The sequence below is a fragment of the Malaya genurostris genome, chromosome 3, assembly GCF_030247185.1.
Source record: "Malaya genurostris strain Urasoe2022 chromosome 3, Malgen_1.1, whole genome shotgun sequence".
NCBI lineage: Eukaryota > Metazoa > Arthropoda > Insecta > Diptera > Culicidae > Malaya > Malaya genurostris.
The window spans coordinates 285764468-285791637 of NC_080572.1; the positions used below are offsets into that span (position 1 = coordinate 285764468).

Consider the following 27170-nt stretch of genomic DNA (forward strand, 5'->3'; position numbering starts at 1 on the left):
AATGTTTAAATCTTAAAGCGTAGTAAGTGTCCTTAACAGGGAGTCATGAAAAGATTTGCCTAATTTGACGAGACTCGATACTTTTTTAAGACCATAGAAACATTTTGCATATATTAGATATGATTATATGGAGGGTGGATATTGCAGGAGCCTTTAAAGAGGGGGTGTAATGTTTGTAATGGCATAACTCCGAAACTACTGAACGGATTGCTATCAAACTTGGCACATGTACAAGAGGGTTATAACAAAATTCATGTAACTTGACGAAAATCTATACGTTTTAAAGACTATAGAAACATTTTGCATACCTTAGATATGACTATACGGTAGGTGAATGTAGCAAGTGCCTTAAATAGGGGGTAGTAATGTTTGTAACGACATAACTTCGAAAGTACTTAACGGATTGCTATCAAACCTGGCACATGTACTTCTTGGTCTTCAGAGATGGGTATTAACGTATTTTTATGGGGGGGGGGAGCGTAGCAAGTGTCATTAACAAGGAGGAGTAATGAAAAATTTCATTTACCTTGACGAAAATCGATATTTTTTGAAGACCTTAGAAACATTCTGCATACCGTAGGTATGATTTAATGGGAGATGGATGTTGCTGGTGCCTTTAAAAAAGGGGGGGGGGGGTGTAATTTTTGTAATGGCATAACTCCGAAATTACTTAACTTTAAACTTGGCACATGTACTTCTTGCTCTTCAGAGATAGTAATAAGAATATATTCATTCGGGGAGGGAGCGTAGCTAGTGTCTTTATTGAAGATAGTCATTAAAAAAATTATCTAATTTGACGAGAATTGGTACTTTTTGAAGACCGCAGATACTTTTTGCACACTTATATATGATTATAAAGATATTCGCTGGGGAGAGGGTGTAGTAAGTGCCTTTAAAAAAGCGAGTGTAATGTTTGTAACGGCATAACTCCGGAACTACTGCACGGATTGCTATCAAATTTGGCACAGATACTTCTTGCTCTTCAGAGATGATCATTATGACATTTTTCAGGGGGAAGAATGTGTAGCAAGTGTCCTTAACACGGGTGAAAAGGGGTCAATGACGAAATTTATATAATTTGAAGAGAATCGACATTTAAACATTGATTCGTATGGCCATAAATTAATATGACGAAGAAATTGCAATAGTTTTGAGTCCAACTTTATAGCTTTTTGGGATTGTCATCTTCTATATTGGTTTTAATTTTAAAAATTCATTATCCTGTAATTCCAGAATCGAATTTCTTTATTTTGTATGAGACAATAAGTTTATTTTAGTTTGAATTTTTGTTTTTGAAATTCGATTTGGCTTTTTATTGAGAAAACGATTGAGCATTGAAAAACGATTCGATACTGGAACCGGAATTCGAAAATCGGTGTAGCCAAAGTCAGACAAATTTACCTGAGTAACTGTATAGTTTACATTCGTTTCAAAATGTTTGAAAATCATTGTAGACATCCCCTAAACTGGAAGTTGAATCTGACTAAAAATCAACATGCTCTATACGATCTCAAAACTTTTCATTTGAATCTTAGATGATTCTTAGATTTCATTTGAATCTTATATCGGTTCAACCATCTACGAGAAAAATGAGTTACACAATTTTAGTTTTCGTTTCACATATTATCCTGTAGTTCCGAAACCAGAAGTCGGATCCAATCATAATTCAGAAACCTTGTTTGGGAGCATACGACTTTTCATATGAATCTGAGTTTGTATGAATCTGAGGTCGAGTCATCTCCGAAAAAAATTGAGCGAAATTATTTGTCACACATGCATTTGCTGATCTCGACGAATTGATTCGAATGGTATATGGGTGTTATGTTCTTCCAGCATTTATTGCTGTAAGTAGTTTAAATCAATATAATTACGGAATTGCTTTCAACTCGAAAATGCTGCCATCATGTGGTTTACATATGCCATATTTGAACGATTCTGTTGCCAAAAACGGACCGTGCTAAAATCGGTCCGAGGGAAATTGTCATGAAAATGGATGCTATACATAGTCTTTTTGGTTCTTAGAAACAATTATATGTAACAGTATAAATAATCGTGTTTCACGTTGCTCCGAAGCGTTGCTTTGTCATACAATGCTCAAAACTCCTACTACTAGAATAGGGGGAAAGTCGCTTATACAAAAATGTCGATATCTCCGTTAAAAATGGAAGGATTTTAACAATCGATGGCTTGTTGGGTAGCTATTACCGTGCGAAATCTAAGCCTCGAAACATATTCTGTTTTCGAGGTCAAGTGTGACAGATACTGTCAAAATCTGATTTAATCCACCTAGTGGTGTAATGATGCCTTTCTCATGTACATATAATATTGTGGTATTCTATTCAAAATTTTTCTCTTCGATTTTTGAAAGAAACCAAGAGATTGTTTATGCATAACATGTTTGTTGCATCCGAAAATATTTTAAGTGACGGTATACAATATTGAACACACTTTACCTTATAATTCCGGAACCGGAAGTCGGATCCGGATGAAATTCAGGAATTCCGTATGGGACCACGAGACCTTTCATTTGGATCTAAGTTTGTCAAAATCGGTTCAGCCATCTCCGAGAAAACCTAGTGAGATTATTTGACACATACACACATACACATACATACACACACACAGACATTGCTCAGCTCGATGAACTGAGTCGAATGGTATATGACACTTGTCCCTCCGGGTCAATTTTCACTAGTCGGTTTTCCAAGTGATTGCATAACCTTTCTATATGAGGAAGGCAAAAATCTGAAAATTTTGACATAAAACTTCGTATAACTCTAAAAATTGAACATCCGATCTCAAAATCAAAATCGGTCCAGCCATCTCTGAGATCTTGACCTTTTTGTTGATAACACACATACAGACACACTCTCGGACATTTGCTCAGTTCGTCGAGCTGAATCAATTGGTATATAACACTCGGGCCTCCGGGCCTCGAAAATTTTTTCTGAAGTTTGAGCGAATTCTATACCTATTTTTTCATATATTAAATATTGTAAAAAGATAAAATGATGTATAACTTTTCCAGAAATGAATAAAACTTGTACAAAATTTTGGGATTTTATATTTTCTACAATTATTCCAAACAAAGTATGTATAATAAGTATTTTGGAATGCAAAATCCGTATAAAAATATTGAGTGCAAAATCCGGATACGGATCTAGCGATTCAAAAATCGTTTAAAAACAGTTTTTTCACAAGAAACAGATAAAAAAACGTTGACTGCAAAAACCGAATAAAAACTAAGCCGGTTCATTCATAATGTTTTTATCCGGTTTTTGCACTTAAATGTTTTGCATTCAAAAATACTTGAACGGGGTTTCGAAACTAATACTATGTTCACACTGACCGAAAATAACATGTTTTAACGATAGTAATATAAAGTTAAAACCGCACTGTTCACACTAAGAAAATTAGTTGTACCTGCGTTGCCAGGTCATTTTTCCAAAAATATGTAGTCGGCGCAAAAATCTATCTGTATCATATCGGTCTCAATATCTCTTCTACATAAGTAGTAGAAAAGGTGAGCGAAAAAAAAAGGTCCAACGACAACCTTTTCTCATGTCTATTCAAGCTAAAAACCAAAATCGGTACTTATCTGTGTGATCCGTGAATTATCGGTATTTTGGGAGAACATATCTGTATTGTGATATAGAGGTCAAAAATCTGTATAAATACCGAGAAATCGGTATACCTGGCAACGTTGGTACCAGTTTTCAGTTTTGTTTTATTATGATTACATGGCTACTTTGATGGAAAACTGCTGTTGTTGAACAGCTTGTCAATTGACATAGTCGAAAAGTGAAGGAAAATGCTAGCAGGGTTGTGCTTTACTGACAATTATATCATGTTATTTCGGGAAAACATGTTTTAATGTGACGTTTATGAATATGAAATAACGCAAAAGTAAAACATGTTATTTCGCTTAAAACGTGAAATCGGAGTTATAACATGTTTTAAGTCATAGTGTGAACATAGTATAAGTTGCATTTCTTCGATTTTTTTAATCAGCCATTCAAATATAAAGTGAAATGGTAATAAGAATGCATTTTATACGCATGATTCCAACATTTTTCCCAAAATATTGGTTTTAACCAATGTTTCAAATGCTATGCTTTCGAATAGCCAAGTAGCGCGATTAATTGTTTTCCTAAAGATTAATTTAAATTCTCATATTTTGAATCATTTTCAGTATTGAAATATTGTGTTTTGAACAACGACGTAAAAAACCATTGTGTTCTATAAACAGTTATTTGTTTATCACTCCGGGTATGTTTTCATATTTTTTTGCACAAAATCAAACGTCAAACATATTTCATATTACAAATATTTCTGTTGAAAACCGCGGTATAGCTGTTTTGTTTTTCCGGTAAACTGTTTGGAAAATTATTTTTTTTACAAAAAATGATGCATGTATTATTTCGTTACTATACAGACTAGCGAGAGAGCAACATATTTATCCTTCAATGTAAATTTTATCACGTGTCCTCTTTGCCCGTTTTGCGGGCCACGATCAGCCGGCGACTATCGCAACCAAAAGTATACGGAAAGTATATGAGAAGATTGGAGTGAGATATAAAATATCTGTCTGATAGGTAGCAAATGGGTGCATAAAAATAAACTCATAGTTTATTGCACCAGCAGAAACAGCAGCAGCAAGGCGTCAGCAGCCGGCTGTGTAACAGATTCACATGTCGCATATTTTTCATTCCTTGGATAAGTGCTGTCGCTTTTATCGTCTGATAAAATTGACAGGTTTGTCCAAAATTAATACAATCCACCATTTGACTGATCTAACTGACGGGCTATTGAACTCTCTCTCCCACAGATATCGACGAATGCGAGGAGCAGGAGCACGGTTGTGACTACTGTCGGAATGCCTACGGTGGGTACGAGTGTATCTGTCCGGCAGGTTTCGAGCTAGCCGACGACGACAAAAGCTGTCATGACGTGGATGAGTGTAAAAATTACGATCCGGATGACAAAGACGACGAATCTGTTGGTGTTTGTTCACACGAGTGTGTCAACACGGTTGGTTCGTTTGAGTGCCGATGTCCAGACATGTTCCACCTGAACGTGGACCGGAGGACGTGTGTGCGGGATTTTTGCGCTGACCTGTACGAAAATCCGAACAAAACCAGATGTTCGCATGAGTGCAAGGACGGAACCGAGGGGTTCACCTGTGTTTGTCCGGAGTTTTACATGCTGGATGAATTCGATCGTAAAACGTGTCGGAATGTTTACAGTTGTGGTGAAGAGTTCAAAAAGCGGTGTGATCCGGGCGTGTGCCGGATGGTGGAGGGAGGTGATTATCGGTGCGAGTGTCCTCCCGGATATCAGCAGCACGATCATAGCTGTCATGATCTCGATGAGTGTGAACTCGGTCGGCACAAGTGTTCCCATGATTGTCGGAACACACCCGGTTCGTATCGGTGTGAGTGTCCGCCGGGTTTGACACTTTCGACGGATAGTCAAACGTGTGATGACGTTGATGAATGCGAGCAGCCAGCCGACGGGGATTTGTGTGGTGATCTGCAGTGTTCGAATACCTACGGGAGCTACAAATGTGTTTGCCCGGAAGGTAAGGAACTGGACGAATACGGTATCTGCCGACAGATGGATTTGTGTACGACGGGCAATGGAGGATGTTCGCATATTTGTACGTTCTTCAATCGGGAAACTTTCTGCGACTGTCCGGACCGGATGGAGCTGGCGGATGATGGGAAAACTTGTATTGTGGTGAACGAATGTGATTTGAACAATGGAGGATGTTCACATTTTTGCGATTCTCAGCTGGAAGTAGTATGCAGTTGCCCGGATGGATTCAGTCTGGGCGCTGATGAGCGAACGTGTCATGACATCAACGAATGTGCCGATGCTAATGCGGGATGTGAGCAAAGATGCATCAACTTGGCGGGAAGTTTTCAATGTGGTTGCTACGATGGATTTGAAATTTCCCGAAGTGACATCCGAACGTGCTTGGATTTTTTTTTTTTTTTTTCATAAATACGTTTATTTCATAGGCAATATACATAAGTTTTTCTTCGCCGTGGCATCCACAATACATAGTAGTTTAAACCTAATACATTTCGAATATCATATTAGTATGTTGGTACTCATTAGTTAATCTAAACACTGTTTTTATCAAGCGAGTTGCTATTTTAATTACATTAAATAAAATACATTTATTTTGTACATGATCTTATAACTATTTCAGGATTGTTTGTATCAGTTCACCACTTATATTCAATATCCTATAGTTGGCTATTGGTTGAACTCATGGAAGAGAAAACAGTTTAACATAAAATAAAATTTAAATTGGAACTCTAATGGATTTAATGAAATGATAAAGAAGTTTCATGTATGGAAGGTCACGACAAGCAAGAATGTCGCGAACTGGGACATTGGATAGTCTACCTTGGGTACGCAAGGAATTTATTAGTTGAGATCTGACATCACGAAACTCCACGCATGTCCAAACAACATGGTCAATATCGCGGTAACCTTCGCCGCAAGCACAATGATTAGTCTCGGAAAGTCCAATTCGAAGGAGATGTGCATCTAACGTGTAGTGATTGGACATGAGTCTGGACATCACACGAATGAAATCTCTACTCACATCCAGTCCCCTGAACCATGCCTTTGTCGATATTTTAGGAATAATTGAGTGCATCCACCGACCCAGATCATCTTTATCCCAAGAAGCTTGCCAGCTGGCAAGTGTTCTTTGGCGAGACGCGCTATAGAATTCGTTGAAAGCAATCGGTCTCTCATAAATTTCACCCTCAATAGCACCACGTTTGGCTAAAATATCGGCTCTTTCATTGCCTGGAATGGAGCAATGAGCCGGAACCCAAACTATTGTGATTAGATAATTATTATTCAATATGTCGTTCAGACACTGTTTTATTTTACCCAAGAAAAACGGTTCATTTTTGCCAGCAGCGTTTGAGCGAATGGCTTCAATTGCACTCAGACTATCTGTGAAGAGGAAATAATGGTTTGGAGATAATGTGACGATTACATTCAAGCTATAATGAACTGCTGCTAACTCTGCTATATAAACAGATGCAGGTTCTTGAAGCTTGAATGAGGCCGAAACATTATTGTTGAACATACCAAACCCTGTCGCTTCTTCCATTCGCGATCCGTCCGTGTAAAACATTTTCTCAGAGTTAATATGCCTGAACTTACTTGAAAATATTTTTGGGATTTCCATAGAGCGTAGGTGGTCCGGGATTCCACGCACTTCGCGCTGCATGGATGTGTCGAAAAATAAAGTTGAGTCAGGTACATTTAGGAGGCTGACACGGATAGGAATATATCTTGAAGGGTTGATTTCCTGTGACATATGGTTAAAATATACTGTCATGAATTTTGTTTGAGATCGAAGCTCGACTAGTCGTTCGAAATTATTAATTACCATGGGATTCAGCACATCACATCTTATTAGCAGGCGTGATGAAAGCTCCCAAAATCGATCTTTTAATGGAAGAACTCCCGCCAGAACTTCAAGACTCATTGTATGTGTCGAATGCATGCAGCCTAAAGCAATTCGCAAACAACGGTACTGAATTCGCTCAAGTTTGATAATATGGGAATTTGCAGCGGAACGAAAACAAACGCATCCATATTCCATCACTGAAAGTATCGTTGTCTGATACAATTTTATTAGATCTTGCGGATGAGCACCCCACCAAGACCCTGTTATTGTTCGAAGAAAATTTACTCTTTGTTGGCATTTCGTTATCAGATACCTAATGTGTCCTCCCCACGTGCATTTGGAATCAAACCACACCCCGAGGTATTTGAAAGTCAAAACCTGTTCGATTATTCTTCCCATCATATGAAGCTGAAGTTGCGCGGGATCATGCTTTTTTGAAAAGACGACCAGCTCTGTTTTCTCCGCAGAGAATTCGATACCAAGATGAACAGCCCAAACGGACAATTTATCTAAGGTATCTTGCAATGGTTTTTGCAGATCAATAGCTTTGGATCCAGTAACTGAAACCACGCCATCATCTGCCAATTGTCTTAGTGTACATGGGGTTACTAGACAGCTGTCAATGTCATTCACGTAAAAATTATAGAGGAGCGGACTGAGGCATGAGCCTTGCGGGAGACCCATGTAGCTAATTCTGATTGTTGCCAAATCGCCATGTGAAAAATGCATGCGTTTCTCTGACAAAAGGTTGTGCAAATAATTATTTATAACCGCTGGGAGTCCATGTTGGTGGAGCTTGTCTGAAAGAACATCAATGGAAACTGAATCAAATGCTCCTTTAATGTCTAAAAATACAGATGCCATTTGTTGCTTTTGAGCGAAGGCAATTTGGATGTCAGACGAAAGTAATGCAAGGCAATCATTCGTCCCTTTATTTCTACGGAAGCCAAACTGAGTATCTGACAACAAACCGTTCGTCTCGACCCAAGTGTCGAGACGTCGTAGAATAATTTTTTCGAACAATTTTCTGATGCAGGACAACATCGCAATGGGTCTATATGAGTTGTGATTGGAAGCTGGTTTCCCCGGCTTTTGAATGGCGATAACTTTCACTTGTCTCCAGTCAGGTGGAACAATATTTTGCTCAAGAAACTTGTTGAACAATTCCAACAAACGTCTTTTTGCGAGGTCGGGCAGATTCTTCACCAAGTTGAATTTAATTCTGTCCAATCCAGGAGCGTTATTGTTACAAGACATGAGTGCTATGGAAAATTCCATCATTGAAAAGGGGCTATCAATGGAATCATCATTTGAAGAAGACTCCCTAACAATGCTATGCGTAGGAACGGAATCTGGACAAACTTTCCTCGCAAAATCAAATATCCATCGATTCGAGTACTCCTCACTCTCATTTCCTACGTTACGATTCCTCATTCGTCTGGCCGTATTCCAAAGAGTGCTCATTGAGGTTTCTCTTGACAAACCTTCCACAAAATGTCTCCAATAGCTGCATTTCTTAACCCGAAGTATGTTCTTGTACTTGGTTTCTAAAACCAAGAATTTTTCAAAATTCTGAGGAGTTCCTCCTCCTCGTTTTAAAAACGTCTTGAAAGCATTTTGTTTCGCGTGTTTAGCATCTGAGCACTCTTTGTCCCACCAAGGATTTGGAGGTCTTCTGTTAGACGATGGACCAAGAAATCGTTTGGTTTGGGCTTGTTCTGCGGCCTCCAGAATCGAACAAACGAGGAAGTCATATTCTTCAAGTGGGGGAAGCTCTTCCATTGAAGTTAAGACACTTGAAATATTACTTTGGTATTTAATCCAGTCAATATTTTTTGTCAAATCATATGGAATATTAACTGAATTAGCAATGCCTTTGTTACTGCTAATTGAGATGATGATTGGTAAATGATCGCTACCATGTAAATCAGGAAATACTTTCCAGGTGCAATCTAGTCGAATTGAAGTCGAACAAAGAGATAAATCTAATGCACTTGGACGTGCAGGAGGTCTTGGGATCCGTGTCATGCTACCCATATTTAGTACCGTCATGCTAAAATTGTCGCAAATATTATATATTAAGGATGATCTGCTATCATTGTAAACGGAACCCCACATCATTCCGTGCGAATTGAAATCTCCTAAAATCAAACGTGGAGCAGGAAGGGCTTCGACAATTTCATTAAGCTGTCGTTGTCCAACTTGAGCTCTTGGAGGAATATATACCGAAGCAATGCAAATGTCCTTTCCTTTAATGTTTATTTGACAAGCAACAACTTCTATACTAGAAGTCGAAGGAATGTTTAATCTATAAAAGGAATAACATTTCTTAATTCCTAAAAGCACTCCACCATACGGGGAGTCTCTGTCGAGACGTATAATGTTAAAGTCATTAAAATTTAAGGCTATGTTTGATGTAAGCCATGTTTCGCACAAAGCAAATACATCACATTTTTGACTATGCAACAAAACTTTAAATGAATCAAGTTTTGGCATGATGCTTCGACAATTCCACTGCAGGACAGTGATTGAATCATTTGCGGCGGATGATAAATTATCCATCAAATGATACAAAACCTGAAAGAGCTGGCCATTGAGCTGATAACTGTTTCAAAAAAGTTCTAGCTATTGGAAGGAATGCTGTTATGATGGTCTTTAGAGGTTCAGAAATATTGAATGCAGCGAAAATCCATTCTACAATTTCCGAAAATTTCAGTAATCCTGTTGGTGAATGTGAAATGGAGCCCACTGGATTATTGTCTTTTCTTGAGCTAGTTCCTGGATTGGTTTGTGAATTTGACAAACCAGGAGGCACAGTTTTTGGTTTTAAATTTGGCTTTTTAGCTTTAACACGGGGATCTTTTTTTGAAGGTATAATTTTAGGTGTCTTTTTTGGTATTTTGTGGTTTGTTAATCTCCTCTTAACAGACCCTTGAGGAGTGACAAACGAGGTATCTTCACTATTTCCGTCAGAGTCAGATTCCTCTGGCTCCGCAAGATTTGAAAAACCGTTTTCGGTTTCCAAAGGGGAGACATGTATGACCGTTTTGAGCATTTCTGCATATGTGCGCTTAGACCGTGCTTTTAAAGAAAGCTTCATTTTGTCTTTACGCAGCTTAAATGCAGCGCACACTGAAAGATCATCATGAGGGCTTTCCCCACAATAAACACATTTTTCAACATCTTTATCGCAAAGATTATCCTTATGAGGCCCTTGACATTTGATACATTTGGACTTATTACTACAGTAAGTAGCTGTATGTCCGAATTTTTTACAGTTCGTGCAATTCATAACATGCGGTACGAAAAGCCGAACAGGAAGACGAATTTTATCGATATAGACATGGCTAGGCAATGCAGATCCGGCAAATGTTACGCGAAACGAATCTGAGGGACGATAAGACTTTTTTCCATCGACAATAGATGCTGAGTACAATTGTTTGCACTCGAGTATCTTAACTCCCTCAAGCATGGAGTTTTTAAAACGGCCAACTCCATTTTTAAGTAAATCATCTGCTGTCAGACTTGCTTCAGTCACAACACCGTCAATTTCTACCTCCTTCGATGGAATGTAAACTCGATATTCAATAGCAAATAATTTACAGGTTACAATATCGTTTGCCTGTTTCAAGTCGTTAACTACAACTCGAATTTTATCTCTATTAACCTTACAGATTTCTTTAACTTCAGAGAAATGTGATGTCAAATCCTTTGTAATTTGCATCAAGTTTAAAATCTTTTCTTTTTTTCGAAGATAGACTATCCATGGCCCAGTGGTACCCTGTGGATAATGTTTAGCCCTCGGAGTATTTAAACTTTTACTAGTATCCGGAATCGGATTCGGATGATCTTCCATGAGATCATCCATTACATTAAATTTTTTTTGTAAATTAATAATACCAAAATAAAAACTTATGTTTAGTAAAATTTCAGATATAGGAAATAAAAAATAAATTAAATTAAATCTACCTTGTAGCTGATGTCTCTGTTCCTTTATCGTGAAGAACGACGTGAAGCTCTTCCAACGATTTCCAATTGGCAGTCTTTTGCTGTTTCCAATTGGCAGTCTTCTGTCGTTTACTGCTATCTCAGTTGCTCTGCCGTCGTTGTGAACACCACTGCACTTGCTGTGCTGCCTGTACCTGACCCCAGGTACAGTGCTTTTGCTCTTGGTGGCGATCAAATGCGATGCTTGCAGTGTAGCACCTCGCGATATATGCCGTCTCTTTTGATCCTACGCAGCGTACAAATTCTGGTACCTGGTAGATCAGCACTGGGTTGCTTTAGCACCTCTGTGCCTTTGCACCCCTTCGTCTTCGCACCTTTATGCGATGGCACCTCTGTGACTCGTCACTTCTATGCTCTCGCACCTCTGTGTCTCTACACCTCTGTGCGTATGAACGGGATGGCCTTCGTTGCTAGCTTTCCAGTCGGGAAACGCCCCGAATATTGCGTTTGCTATGGGCAGTTTAACTACCTGAAGCTTAGAATTGTCTCGGTAGCAGCCGTTAACTCACGAGCCAGTACAATCGAAACACAACCTCTTCGCTTGAATGGTTTTTACTGAATGAACGTGCTTGGATATCGATGAGTGTTCCGCAAATCAAGCAGGCTGTGACCACCACTGTCACAATTCGGAGGGGTCCTTCCATTGTTCGTGTCAAACCGGGTATGTTCTGGCGGGAAATGGAAGAAATTGTTCGGATATTAACGAATGTGAATCAAACAATGGCCAATGCTCACACGTATGCCACAATTCGAATGGATCGTACCATTGTTCCTGTCCGGAAGGACAGTATCTTACGGATGATATCCATTCGTGTGATTTCATTGACGAATGTGAGTTGAATAATGGTGGATGTTCACATGTTTGCAATTACCATCGAGGAGGTGTCGTTACCTGTTCTTGTCCGAAAGGATTCGAGTTGGAGGGGGATAAGCGCAAAACTTGTGTAGACACTAACGAGTGTAACACTCGCAACGGTGGTTGTTCACACGATTGTATCAACTCACTGGGAAGTTATGAGTGTTCGTGTCCGGCCGGATTTGAACTCAGCCACAATCGACACAATTGTGATGATATTGACGAGTGCATCGAAAACAACGGGAACTGTTCGAATATCTGTATCAACCTGTTAGGTGATTTCAAATGCGCCTGCGAGGCAGGTTTTGAGTTGCAAGAGGATCAGCAAACTTGTCGGGACGTTGATGAGTGTACGACGAAACTGCACGACTGCTCGCACATCTGCGTAAACGTCCCAGGGACTTTCGAGTGTGAATGTCCCGACGGATATCTGCTAAGACGGGATAAATTCACCTGTGAGGATATAGACGAGTGTGCGACGTCACCTGATCGAGGAGGTTGTCAGCATCTCTGTATCAATCTGCCGGGATCGTATCGATGCGGATGTGAAGACGGTCATCGTCTAGAGGCGGATAATAGAACATGTTCGGATATTGACGAATGTTCGGATGAGTTTAGAAAATGTTCGCATGATTGCTTGAATACCAAGGGAGGCTTTGAATGTTCTTGTCCCGCTGGGCTGAGGCTGGACATGGATGGAGTTTCCTGTTTGGATATCGACGAGTGTAGGATTAATAATTTCAATGGTGGCTGTTCTCATATTTGCGAGAATCAACACGGAAGTTTCCGGTGTGGCTGTCCGGCCGGGTGGCTGCTGGGAAGTGACCAGGCAACCTGTGAGGATGTAAATGAGTGCTCGACCTTGAACGGCGGATGCAGTCAGCAATGTGTCAATCATCGCGGGGGCTACAAATGTGCGTGCAATTCTGGATTTGCTTTGATGGCTGACAACAAAACTTGCGAAGTAAGTAATCCGTGTGCTCTGAGAAATGGTGGCTGTGCACATTTCTGTAGTTTGAAGAATGGTGTTCCGGTTTGCTCCTGTCGGGAAGGATTTGTTCTGAGTAAAACGGATTCGGCAAGTTGTGTTGATCATAACGAGTGCCGTCTGGCTACGGATAACAACTGTCAGCAGAAGTGCGTTAATTCGGAGGGTTCCTACAGCTGCGAATGCTACACGGGTTATGAGAAAAATGAGCTTGGTCAGTGTTTGGATGTCAACGAATGTCTGGAGGCAAATGTTTGCAGTCCCAACGCCCGGTGTCTCAATTTGGCCGGTAGTTTTCGTTGTGTGTGTCCTTCGGGATATAAAATGGGTAAAGATCGGAGAAGTTGTTTCGAAATTCGAAGCAACTGTCAACCGCTGAAAGCTCCGAAAAATGGAGATGTTAGCTGCTCCCGTTCTCGCCATAAGACGCAGTTATTCTATCGAACGAAATGTCACATCCGGTGCCGGAAAGGTTTCAAACTGATTGGTCCAGCGGTGAAGCAATGCAACGGAACTGGTCACTGGGATGAAGGGGATTCGCTGTGTGTTCGTAAGTGTTCTGTTAGTTTATATCTTTTTTTTTCTCGCTTAAAACCTTTAATTTTCCCAGCTCAATCATGTCCACGTCTACAACGTCCGGAACATGGAACAATTCTACCGGTGGCGTGCATGTCCGGGAAAATCTACGCCGGTGAACGTTGTGTACTTCACTGTAAGCCAGGTTTCAAACCGGCCGGTAAGAGAACTGCTGTTTGTGACACCGAACAAAAGTGGATACCGGCACCCAATCTACGATGTGTTCCGACAGCCGTTCCCACTCCGGTGCCAATCAAACCGTACATCCAGTGTCCGTCGGATATTCATCAGGTACTGCCCGTGGGTCAGCACACGGTGAAAGTTCGAATAGAACAACCCAAAACCAATGTGGACTGGTACAAGTACGTAGATGCACATCCTGCCTGGGGGAAACAACTGGAAACGGAACTTCCAGCGGGAGAAGTGGCGGTGGTATTCCGAGCAAGGAGCCCCAATTCTCACATGGACGATGTTTGTCGAGTATTGATTAGGATAAGAGGTAGGAAATATATATCTCGTTAATCCTAATTGATTCCATTAAGAATGTTTTCCTGTAGAACGTAGACCGCCGCAGGTCACGAACTGCCCGGAATCCTTCAGTGTACAGTTGGAACGGCAAGAAACTACACGGTCGGTGTTTTGGGTCGAGCCCCATTTCGAGAGTGAGTCGGAAATCAAGCAAATTTACAAATCACACACTCCGGGTCTGCTGCTAATCGCCGGTGTCCACTACATCAACTATGTGGCAACCGATGCCGATGGACTCAGTGCCAAATGTAGTTTTGGCATTACGGTGCGAGGTTCGTGTCAGGATTCGAACCGGTGCATATTCGGTAGCAGAAACTGAATCAGATTTTGTTTTTTTTTTCTCTTCCAGCATCCGCCGAGACCGGGATTGCAAGACGAACGATGCATCGACAGTTCGAAACGAACAGACTGGAAAATCATGAGTCATTCCTGATATGCCCGGGCAAGTCACCGGTTCGAATCGATGCTAACGATCCTGTAAGTAGACTGCACGTCATTTTTCATACCATTTGGCACCACCGCCGCCTGCCTCTGCACGAATCTAACCAAAGCCGAAAAACTGTCAGCCAAAGCTACGTGCCATCATCATCATCTTCTTCATCTAATCACGATGCGGACAGCATCACCCTCGAACGCAACGCTACCGCAACTACCAACAGTACACAGTTGGACACCTTCGTCAGCAATTCAACCTCCCATAAACACAATCACACAAGCAACAGCATCCCATCCGTGTACAAAAAACACAGCCATCACAATCAACGAAATAATCATAATCATAATACTCGCCGAAAACAAGTCATATCACCGACGCTTTCTACCACCCACTCGTCGTCGTTGTCTAGACTGCGTCTTCGTCCTCGACCAGCCACTTCAACTATCATTCACATATGGGACTGTTCGGAAGAAGACGAAGAAGAAAGCAGTGGCGGCGACGAAGATGACACCAACGACGTCGAGTTGGACTACCACAATGAGAAGAATAATCAAGACCAAAGCAATCATATCGCAAATCAACATCGACATAATGAGTACCTCATCGATATTTATCATTGGCTTGTGCATCATCGCCATCGCCATCATTGACCACCACTACCACTGCCACTGCCACGGCCTACTATTAAATTATTTCACTAGCATAGAAGATACACATTTATCACGTCAGATTTCGTTGCATCAGATTTGCCTTGTCAAACCGCCACTGGAACCGTGGGGTGAGTGATTCGTTGGAATGGAATGGAGCTAGAGTGCAGAGTGTAGATAAAATTGAAAATGTGGGAAATGAACAAACAGAAAAATTACATCTTGATTCAGATAATAATCAGCCTGATGTGCTTCTTCTATGTTCGGTAGATTTTCAGTTGTACAACTATAGCGATCCTGAATGGTAGATGTTTCATAGTAGGCTGATTTTCCATCGTGTTGTTCATTATACTCTTCCATTGCACAGTGGGTAAAAATGGACCAAAAACGCGACGATTTTTTTTGGGGGGCTTGATATAGCATATATATATATATATGTCAGTAAAATCGATTCCACGTATTTAGAGGGACCGCACGAAGCGCTATCATTTTACCCCAAGTTCCCTTTTTATACTGTACATTGTATTCAAGCTTAACTATATAACATAAAACCCTTCCTAATCCACCTAATGGTGTGATAATGCTTTTCTCTTTCTTCAAACCAGTCTCATAAAAACATGTTTTATCTTTTGTCGTGAATACGACATACTTTACTATGGGGCGCCTTTTCAAAATGTACCCTCTGAGAGAGTGATAGGTTTTTGATCGTGAATATCTCTTGTTGTATCTAACGAATCAACATAATTTTTGCTACATGTCATCGGAAATATGATCACAATCTAATGATAAAATATTCAGTTGTGTGACATAATCTCAAATAATTCAAAATTAAACTTTTCTGAAGTGTTCTGCACGGAACGACCGAAATTAGCTCTGCGCCTAATTCGTATTACTGTTTTTGAATTAGTTGATTTTAACAACAAAATTTCCAAAATAACTATAAAATTAGTTAAAATTGAAAATTTACTTTGCTGAAAAAACTCTTAGTTTTAGAGAATGTGTTTAGTTGGTGAATATCCTGGACTCAAACCAGCAATATTTCAATCCAACACGAAATTCTCATTGACAACTAATTTTGTTATTAAAATCAGAAAATTTGTTTCTATTTATCTATCACCATCATTACTGAAGGACAGCACAAAGAAAACAAAACTGAAATGGGTATTATTAACAAGTTTATTAGCCAAAAACTCATGAGAAGTGTCAAAGCAAAACAATCCATTAAAAAGCTAAAAAGGACAGTCTTGTTGAAACTGCTTGAAAATTGTTTTAATGTTTTTCGCATGTGTTCGATATATCTTTATTTAAATTTCTAAACCGATATGTAAAAATGTCGTAAACTGTTAGTGGAAATCGTATTTATTCAGAATTTGTGCGCACTTGAAGCGATTGTGCGTAATAATGTTTTTACGCGGAACAGTGAAGTGAATTTCGAATGTTTCACTCTAATTGTGATGAAGTTTTTTTGTATCTTCAAACCTTCCGAGCTGCGCCGTCCGGTGTACTACTTGTATTCGGTTTTTGTTTTCCGAGTGCTCAAAGTTTTCAGTGAGAATGAAGAAAACAGTGATTTAGAAGAAAAAAATTGAAAAAGATGTTTATGTTTCGTTTATGTCTTTTTCTCCAATACAACATCGTATTTATACCTGCCAATATGGAAAAGACAACCGCGTCTGAAATTTTTTCGGCAGTAGTGTGCCATCTAGTGGCTAGTAGTCATTACGGTGTTACCGTTTCGGTGACAGGGCGCCATATAGCTGCAGATTGCAGAAGCCAATTCAACCATTCATATTGGTTGAAAACAACATTTTATTTCCTTGATTCAACTAAAAAATTAGTTGAATGGAAATGAAATGTGCCTTAGCTAAGAAATGACAGCACGTTTAATTTGTGAATTCAACTAATAAAAATAGTCATTTCAACAAATATTTTATTATTATTAAGGGAATGAGAATAGAAAATCTAAATTAGCAAAACTAAGAATTTTTTAGTTGTCTCAAAAAATAACTAACTAAAATCAGCAAATCAACTAAATTTTTCGCGAAAATGCTGATTTCGGTCGTTCCGTGTGTATAAACGAGTATTGAAGAGGCGTGTATAAACGAGTATCATAAGGCGCGTTTGGCTTTCTCGTATTTTGAAAGCTCATAGCTCAGTGATCTGTGAAAGGATTTTTATAAATCTAACTACCAATAGAATCGAATAGATCCTCTGTCCCGAACGTAAGCGGTTTTGTTTTATCGACTGACTTGGATGAGATGTGGAAGCGAACTGTCATAGTACACTATTGAAAAACCTGTCTCATTTGACCCATGTCAACACCAGCCAATCAGAACGCGTTCTGGGGAAGAGAAAACAAATATCTGCTGCTGTACAACAAATCGTTCGAGAAAAATGTTCCGAACAGTTCCGAATATCGTAGTGAGTTCCACAATTTGGTCCTTCTGAAAGGCAGGAATGAATCCTGTACAGCATCCTGATAATTTCTTTCAATGAAATACAAATTAAAAATTAAATAATCGACATTAAAATTCTGTATGCGACTATTTTTCTACCCGTTAGAACCGCCCATTAGTGAAAAAGCTACAAACGAAATCACGTTAAAAGAAACCTCTTAACAAAAATTGGATCAGTTTGGATTCTATCGCCACTGCGAGCAGAAGTATTGTTGCATCGGACAAAAAGACGGTTTGAAATTTTAAACACGCTTATCTCTGTAGTTTCGGATTACCTTTTATTTGTGAAAATCGGTTGGATGAGCTCCGTTTTGGTGATTTTTATTCCAATTTTCGATAATTCCGGAACCGCTTTCCGAAGACTGGTGTAGCCGAAGTAGGTTCGTAAAAATACTCTCTCCAGCCAGAATTATAAATAGGTTCGCATTTGAGTTTTCGATTATCACCAGCATGTTTGAATCGATAATTTTCGACTATTTGAAATGTTCTGAGATGTGTTCCAAAGTATTCAAAATGGAAACTGAAAGATTGAACAATTAATTTATGATTATAATTGATATTTGAGTTATCATGACTTGTTTACCTTTCATCCATTGTCTTAAACTAATTCGAATGTTTCCATGAATCCCATTTGGAGGCCGCTCTCTTATTAAATTGTAATAGATCTTTTGTCATTTCAAGGGATCAACTGACAGTAGTAAAACTCAACTCAGCTGGAAAGAGAAACGAATGAAACGAGCTGAATGCTGCCTATTCGGTACGTCATCGAAGGTTGTGTGTTCGAGTATGAAGTTTACTGCAGTGGAGTGATCGTCAATGTGTTCCACATTCGGTTTCAATTCAATTCAATGAAGTTTTGCAGCACTGGTAGCCAGTAGCTTACATGACATACATTGGAATAGTTTGGAGTCCAATTTAAATGTTTTTTTTTTCCCTATTTTACGCCAAGCTCAGAAATAAAGGAATGAATCGGTCGAAAAAGCGAGTGAGTTCCGTTTTTAAGGTATTGGATATTATTTCCGCCGAAGTAGGTTCGTATTATCCGCAACTCACATAAACTATTCATTGGAGAAGTTTTGAGTGCAACCGGAATCGGAATCAGACAAACAAAATGCAGTAAATTTGTAAAGGACCGTAAGACCTTTCATTTGAATCTATGTTCAAGAAATTCGATTTAGCCCTTTCGGAGTAAAGTGAGGGAGTTCCGTTATGGAAGTTTTTGAGCACTGTTTCTGGTACTTGCAGAACCGGATTCCGGGGACTCGTTGAAAACTTGCTAAACCTGTGAAATAGACGAATTATTTTACTATATTTGAGAAATTTGCTCATCATTACACATATTTGTCATTCTCATATAGAAAGGTTATGCAATAGCTTGAAAAATCGACTAGTAAAAATTGGCGCAGAGGGCCACGTGTCATATACCATTCGACTCAGTTCATCGAGCTGAGCAATGTCTGTGTGTGTATGTGTCAAATAGTCTCACTAGGTTTTCTCGGAGATGCCTGAACCGATTTTGGCAAACTTAGATTCAAGTGAAAGGTCTCATGGTTCCATACGGGATTCCTGAATTTCCCCGCTTTTTCTACGATGATTTCCGTAGCTACGCAGATATCGGAAGCTACGCTATTTTTTACGCGGATCTCCGAAATTACACGTTTCTTTTCACACTGATTTATAAAATTACGCGTTTTCTAAGAGAATTTCCCAAGTAACGTGAATTTTTTATCACGGATTTCTGAAGTTACGCGTATTTCCGAAATAACGCAGTGTTTTACGAGGATTTCCAAAGTTAGGCGATTATTTTTAACGCAGTTTCCGATGCCAGACCGTTTTTTCACACGGATTTCTGAAGTTCAACTTGCACAACACGTTTTTCTACGAGGATTTATGAAATTACGCATTTCTTGAGTGGATTTCCGATATTACACCGTTTTTTAGGCGGATTAAAGAAATTACGCGTTTTACAAGATTTCCGATTAAGTTACAAAGTTTTTTATGCGGATCTCTGAAGCTACGTTGTTTTTTTTTACATGGATTTCTGAAGTTTCGTGTTTTTATCGCGGATTTCCGAAGTTACGCGGATTTTTTTAAACACGAATTTTTTAAGTAACGCGGATTTCCGAAGTAACGCAGTTTTTTACGAGGGTTTCCCAAGTTACGCGGCTTTTTTTTTACGCAGGTTTCTGAAATCACTCGGATTTTCGATATAACGTAGTTCGTTTTAAACGAATTTTGAATTAAGGCCGACTCCGAGGATCGTTTCCGCGGATTTCCGAAATTATACGGTTAGTTTTTATTCACGGATTATCGAAGCTGCACAGTTTATTTTCGCGGATATCTGTCGTTTTTTTACTCGTATTTCCAAAGTTCGGCGCTTTGCAACGCAAATATTTTAACACGGATTTGTGATTTCCGTTGTGCAGTTTTTTTTACATGGACGTCAGAAGTTACGCAGTTTTTTCACACGAATTTCTGAAGTAACGTCGTTTTTTACGCGGTTTTTCGAAGTTACGCAGTTTTCAATCGCGAATTTGTGAAGTAACGCAGTTTTTTCACGAGAATTTTTGAAGCTAAGTCGTTTTTTACGCGGATTTCTGGCGTAACGCGGATTTCCTAAATTACGTGATTTTTGTTTACGCGGGTTCCTAAAGTTCTGCGGTTTTTAACACGGATTCCTAAAGCCACGGATTTCCGAAATAGCGCAGTTTTTTATACGGATTTTGAAGACTCCGAAGTTTTTTTATTGCAGATTTCCAAAGTTACGTCGTTTTTTACTAGGATTTTTGAATAGATTTTGAAGTTAGACGGATCTCTAAAAATTACGCTATTTTTATTTTCGCGGATTTCTGAAGTTACCCGGATGTCCTAAGTAAAGAAGATTTTTTTAACGGTTTTTGAAGTTACGCCGGTCTCTAAAGTTATTCGTTTTTTATTACATAGATTTCTGAAGTTACGCAGTTTTTTTATTGGATTTCCGAATTTACGCCGTTTTTTAAGCGGATTACCGAAGTTTCGCGGACTTTTGGAGTTACGCGATTATTTTTTCGCACATTTCTGAAGTTACACTGATTTCCATAGTAACGCGGTTTTTCTCTAAGCGGATTTCTGAAGTTACGGGGTTATTATGAGGATTTCCGAAGCTACACAGTTTTTTCACGTGGACTTTTCAAGTTACGCGGTTTCTACGAAATTAAGCGATTCTCTAACACGGCTTTCTGAAGTTACGCGGATTTTTAAAGCTAGCCGGTTTTCCGTAGTTACCCGGTTATTTTTACGCGAACTTACGGAACTACGCAGATTTTTAACACGGATTTTGAAATCACGCAGTTCTTTTCCACGCGAACTTCTTAAGTAACATACTAAATCGGTCCCAATTCCTTAAATATGTGAAAGTTGGTTGTACCGGATAACTTAAAATAGGATTCCTCCAGAGGACTATGACTCGAAGCGTTCAAGTATTCTCTAGAGCGTCGGGATGGCGAAAAATGGTATTGACCGCTGGTGGTCTTCATCGCTCGAGCCAAAGAGTAACCTTGCAGGATGGCCTCAATTTGGATTTTGTAGCCGCCATCTCGGGTAATTTTTTCGGATTTGGAGTACTTTTTCAATAAACTACACTAAAAACCTCGTCGAAAACATACTTCAAAACTTTGTCAACTTATCATTCTGCAAAAAAAGAACTTTTTTCACAGCATTTTCTCAAATTTAAACGATTTATCCTTAACAGTTCGAATGGATTATGTTTCGAATTTGCTCTGCAGTCGTACTCGCACATTGCATTTTCATTTCGTTTTTGCGGGGAAATTGGTTGCACGTTCTGAAACGTGCAATTCACTCATTGTTGAGCCGGCTCATTTGCGGTTTATTTATTTCCAAACCGATCTCACATACAGATGGGATTTTTTTTTATTTCAGCCTACCTTCCGTTTCTTTCGTTCCGTTCATTTCATCACGGCCCGGACCCGGGAATGAGTGGGCTACTTTTTGTGCTATTTTCGGTAATCCTCCATTTCGACTAACATAAATAAATTTTGCACGGATAATGCAATGACGAGGTAAAATGTGGTAAAATCATTTCTAAACCATTCCGGCTGGGTTGTGATGTGATGTTTCTGGCTTACCAGACATACTGTACAAGAGCTTTTCATATGTTTTCAAGTACCATGTCCCGAAACTGAAAAAAAGGGCTGTTAAGTCGACATACAGAATGTTCGTGCGTTCGCAAACGGGGCTTAATTCAGGGATTTTATTTCGCCCTTCGCTAGTCAATTTATAGCACGAGATTCCCAGAAGGATGAGAGTTGTGAGTAAAGGTCAAATTTTTACGCTAACAGTAAATATCCGTAAATGTGGGCTCAGGCGCGTTCCCAGGGTGGGGGCACTTTCTTGGATTGATTTGATGCATACGATTATGACATTTATTTTGTATACAAATTATATAACGATTACAATTATTATGTTACAATTGTTTTCTGTAATACTTAGAATACTCGATTATAACTACATTTGGGTCGACAAAAACTGTTACTAAACCAAGAAAACGTGATTCTGTTAGGAATAAATGCAAAGTTTATTTTCTAATGTCAAATTTAATACTTACGTTTGTCGTATTGATATGTAATTAACAGGGTAGCCGAATGAAATCAAGAGCGTTAAATTTCAATGTTTATTGCAAGTGAATAGTGGTAAATATTTACATGAGCTCACAAGGAGACGTACAATAATATATATACCGCGCACTGTTACCCACATTTCCACTACTGATGACTAAAATAACGAACGCGAGCACACTTCGGAAGCATGCTTGGTTATGCTGATGCAGACTCGGTTGAACTTTTAGTGTGTCGGTTGGTTACTGTTAACGAAATCTGGATCCATTATTATGCGCCAGAGAACAAAATGATTAGCGGAAAATGGACTGGTACTCCTGGTACACGAGGTACACAAGGGCTCCTTAACGGTCCAAGGAGTCTAAATGGGGCGGAAAGGTCAAGAAGATGGCTCTCTGGAAATGTCATGATCTACTGCGACAGCAAGTATTAGTGTACATTGTTAAAGTGTTTGAAGACCGAAAAAATTGTTTTTTCGAAACTTGAATCCGTGTTTATGGTTACGTAGTAGTTAAAGCCGATGTTAAATAAAAAGACATTATAATAATTAACATTATAATTATTAACTAATATGACTTACAAATTGGAATAGTTTTGATGCACGTTCTTCAGGAGCCGGAACAAAGGAGCTACCTCGGACCACTGCTGTTTGTTAATGATCTTTGCAGTGCATTATCGTCACTTGAAGTACTGTATGTATTGGAACGTTTTGGTGCTTTACTAGGTTCTTATACATATCAGATCGAAACGGAATCCAGTTTGTTGTTGTTACACTGAGGTTTTTTTTAAAGCGGTGTTTTACGCGAATTTCCAAAGTTACGCGGTGTTCTTGTTTTGTCATGGAAGAAATTTTTTTCATGTCAACTCTTTGACACTTAGAAAAGTCGTTTTTTTAAAAAAATGTCCTTTTTTTAAGATTATACCAGATTTAGACATTTCATGCATTTCTAAGATATTTGGCATAAAAAAAAGCTTTAGTTTTGTTGGAACGCATCCCCCGCGTAAAAAGGGGTCTCAGTATATAGCGAAAGTCTAATTCCTAAATTTTGTTCGGATCTGACTTCCGGTTCCGGAATTATGGGATGTGCTAAAAATTTTAATATGTGCACTAGCTTTTCTCGGATATGGCTGTATCGATTTCTACAAACTTAGATTCAAATGAAAAGATATGCGGTCCCATATACGATTTCTGAATATTATTTTAATTGGACTTCCGGTTCCGGAATTATGGGGTGCACAAAATGTGAAAATACGTGCACAAACTTTTCTCGGAAATTCTCTGAATTGATTTTCATAAACTATGATTCAAATGAAAGGTCATCTGATGTCATACAATTGCTGAATTTTAACCGTATCCGACTTCCGGTTCCGGAGTTATGGGATAAAATGAGCAAACAATTTAAAAATTGCACTAATTTTTCTCGTAGATGCACTAACTGGCACTCGTAGATGACAGAACCAATTTCCACAAACCTGTATTCAAATTGAAGTATTGAAGTCTTATAGAAAATTCTTGAATTTTATTAGAATCCGTCTTCCTGTTCCAAAATTACAGGGAGATGAGTGTTGCATATTTAATTTCAAATCACTTACTTCTCACATATGGTTGAACTGATTCTCAAAAACTCAGGTTTATTCGACATTCGGTTCCGTAGTTACAGGATGAAGAGTGTTAAGAGTTTTCTAAAACGCGGAAACGATTTGCAAAACTGGGCTAAAATCACTTCCAATCGATGAACCTTAATTGTTGACTAAAAGATACCGAGTTCGGCTATACCGGATCCCGGATTCTGGTTACGGAAGCCGGAAAAAATAGTTGGCACAAACTCTGAAATGAAACTCACTCACCTTTTTTCATTTATTTTCCCAACCTTATGGATCCGACTTCCGTTTCCGAAATTACCGGATGACGAGTGTTTAAAATTTTATACTATCGCTTTCAAAATTGTAATACGCATCGCTATCTTTTTTATATGTTATGGAAAACTGTTTCAGCTTTCATAAAAAATATTAAATTACATTGTGCCATTAGTCGCAAACCATGGAAACCGTTAAAAAGTTATAAAGACTGCCCAAGAAAGTATGGACGCACTTTGATTTCGCTGTAAAGTGTTAGATATTCAAATTTTATTCGATATACTGATAATATTAGACTACAACAACAGACTATTATTCTCAACATTTGCTACTTAGCCATTGTAGACTAGCCGGCGCACCTTCTTGCGAACGTTCCTCATCAAATTCCGTGCAGACTTCTTGGCTACAAATTTTGACACTTTTTCCAATTTCAATTGGTCGAAGTTGTGGGCAATTTGGTAGATTCATGTCTTTCGGGACGGAAGTGACATTTTTGGTAGTATACCATTCTACCGTTGATTTCGAGTAGTGCAAGAAGCAAGATCTGGCCAGAAGACAACAGGATCCTTGTGGCTTCGAATCATGGGTAAAAGTCGTTTTTGTGAACATTACTCGATGTATATTTCGCTGTTCATTGAAGCAGTGGCGATGAAGGGCTTCGAAATCTTACCGCAGCTACAAATTGCTTGCCAGACCATAGCTTTCTTACCAAATTTTTCGACTTCAATCGATGTCTCGGGCTGGTTTACCACTTGCCCTTCTCGCACCGTATAATATTGTGGTCCCGGCAAGGATTTGTGATCGAGTTTCACGTAGGTTCCGTCTTCCATGATTATGCAGTTCCAATTTCCAGCAAGAATCGTATTGTACAGCTTTCGAACCCTCGGCCTGATCGATGCTTCATGTTTCGGACTACGTTTTGGTTGTTTCTGCTTCATATAGGCTCGAAGATTCAAACGTTCTTTAGCACGAAGAACATTTGACTTCGAAGATCCCACTTTTTTGGTCACATCCTAAACTGAAACGTCCTTCTTTTGCTCGAACGCCTTCAGTCTACGGTTATCCAACTTTTTTCGACCCGTTTTCGGTTTATGCTCAAAGGTGCTATCCTCAACGAACTTCCTGATTGCATTTCGCACGGCTTTTTGACTTACTCCTTCCATTTTTTGCTATCTTTCTCAGTGACAGTCCGCACCATTTGTACACATTTTTTTGACGTGGTTCTGCTGAAAGTCCACGCATTTCGAAACAAACTGATGAAAACGAATAAACAACTGCACAAGTGGTTAGAGAAGAGTGTAAACAACAGGACGCAGCCATAAAAATTGACAGATTCTGAACCATTGCGAAATGGCAGCGGTTTTTGGTTGCGTCCATACTTTCTGCGACAGTCTTTATGTTCTCAAATTTTGATTTGATCGTAAAAAAACGTGATTAATCCACCTAGCAGTGAGATGATACCTTTTTTATCATTTCGCATGTGTTTTTTGCATGGATATTCTTGGGTGTTTTAGTTCTCATGACATTATTTTAATTATCGTCATTTCGAACGGCAAATTGAGATTCTAATTACTCATTACCCTGTAATGCCGGAACGTCAAAAAGTAGCGAATTTCAATCTAAACGTGTGACAATCGATTGAACATTCCATGAGATGTCGAAGTAAGTTCCACTTTAGAGTTTTTCGTCATCATTTATGGTACTTCCAGATCTGGTATTCACGAACTAGCATAACCCAAAATGATTCGAATGACCATAAATTATTACGCCAAACAATTTATATTTTCTATATCGGTATGAATTTAAAAAACTCATCATCTGCAATTCCAGAATCGGATAAAATTCACCAATATTGTATGGGACCTCAAGTCCTTTTATTTGAATTTTTGTTTTTGAAGTTCGATTTGGGCTTTTTTGAGAAAATGATTGAGCTTTGAGAAACGATTCGATACTGGAACCGGAATTCTAAAATCGGTGTAGGCGAAATCAGTTAAATTCACCTGAGGAGAGTGTAGACATCTTTGAGAAATTGTAGTGCGAATTGAAATTTGGGGGTACATTCCGAATCCAAAAAAGAATACCGCTTAAACTGAAATAAATTTATTTGGTAATCGACTATCCAAATCTGCAAACCCGATAAACCTGATTATTTTATGTGAAATGGACATTTTTATACTAATCACCCTGTATCTCCTAAACCAGATCTGACTGATCTGACTAAATTTTATAGGTTTTTGAATCATAGATGATTCTTAGATTTCATTTGAATCTTAGATCGGTTCAGCCATCTACCAGAAAAATGAATTGCATTATTTTAATTTCGTTTCATATATCATCCTGTGGTTCCGCAATCAGAAGTTGGATCCAAACGTAATTCAGGAACCTTGTTTGGGAGTATACTAGTTTTCATATGAATCTGAGTTTGTAGAAAACGGTTAAGCCATCTCCGAGAAAATTGAGTGAAATTATTTGTCACGCACGCATATGCTGATCTCGACGACCTGAGTCGTATAGTATATGGAAGTTTTGTTCTTCCATCATTTATTGCTGTAAGTAGTTTAAATCAATATAATTATGGAATTACTTTCAACTCAAAAATGCTGATATCATCTGGTTTACGTATGTCATATTCGAACGATTATGTTGCCAAAAACGAACCGTGCTAAAATCGGTCCGAGGCAAAATGCCATGAAAAAAGATGCTGTACACAGTCTTTTCGGAACTTAGAAACAATTGTATGTAACAGTATAAACAATTTTGT

The 27170-nt window shown here is 38.9% G+C and overlaps 1 protein-coding gene across 1 annotated transcript in view; it reads left to right on the forward strand.

Annotated features, from left to right (window-relative positions):
* The window catches only part of LOC131433648 (fibrillin-2-like), a 211134-nt gene that overhangs the window by 157859 nt on the left and 26105 nt on the right, over window positions 1–27170 (forward strand). Inside the window, exons 6-10 of the mRNA XM_058600137.1 lie at window positions 4829–5971; window positions 12014–13846; window positions 13907–14371; window positions 14430–14672; window positions 14750–14877. Coding sequence (XP_058456120.1) covers window positions 4829–5971; window positions 12014–13846; window positions 13907–14371; window positions 14430–14672; window positions 14750–14877 — 3812 coding nt within the window. The remainder of the gene's footprint in view (window positions 1–4828; window positions 5972–12013; window positions 13847–13906; window positions 14372–14429; window positions 14673–14749; window positions 14878–27170) is intronic.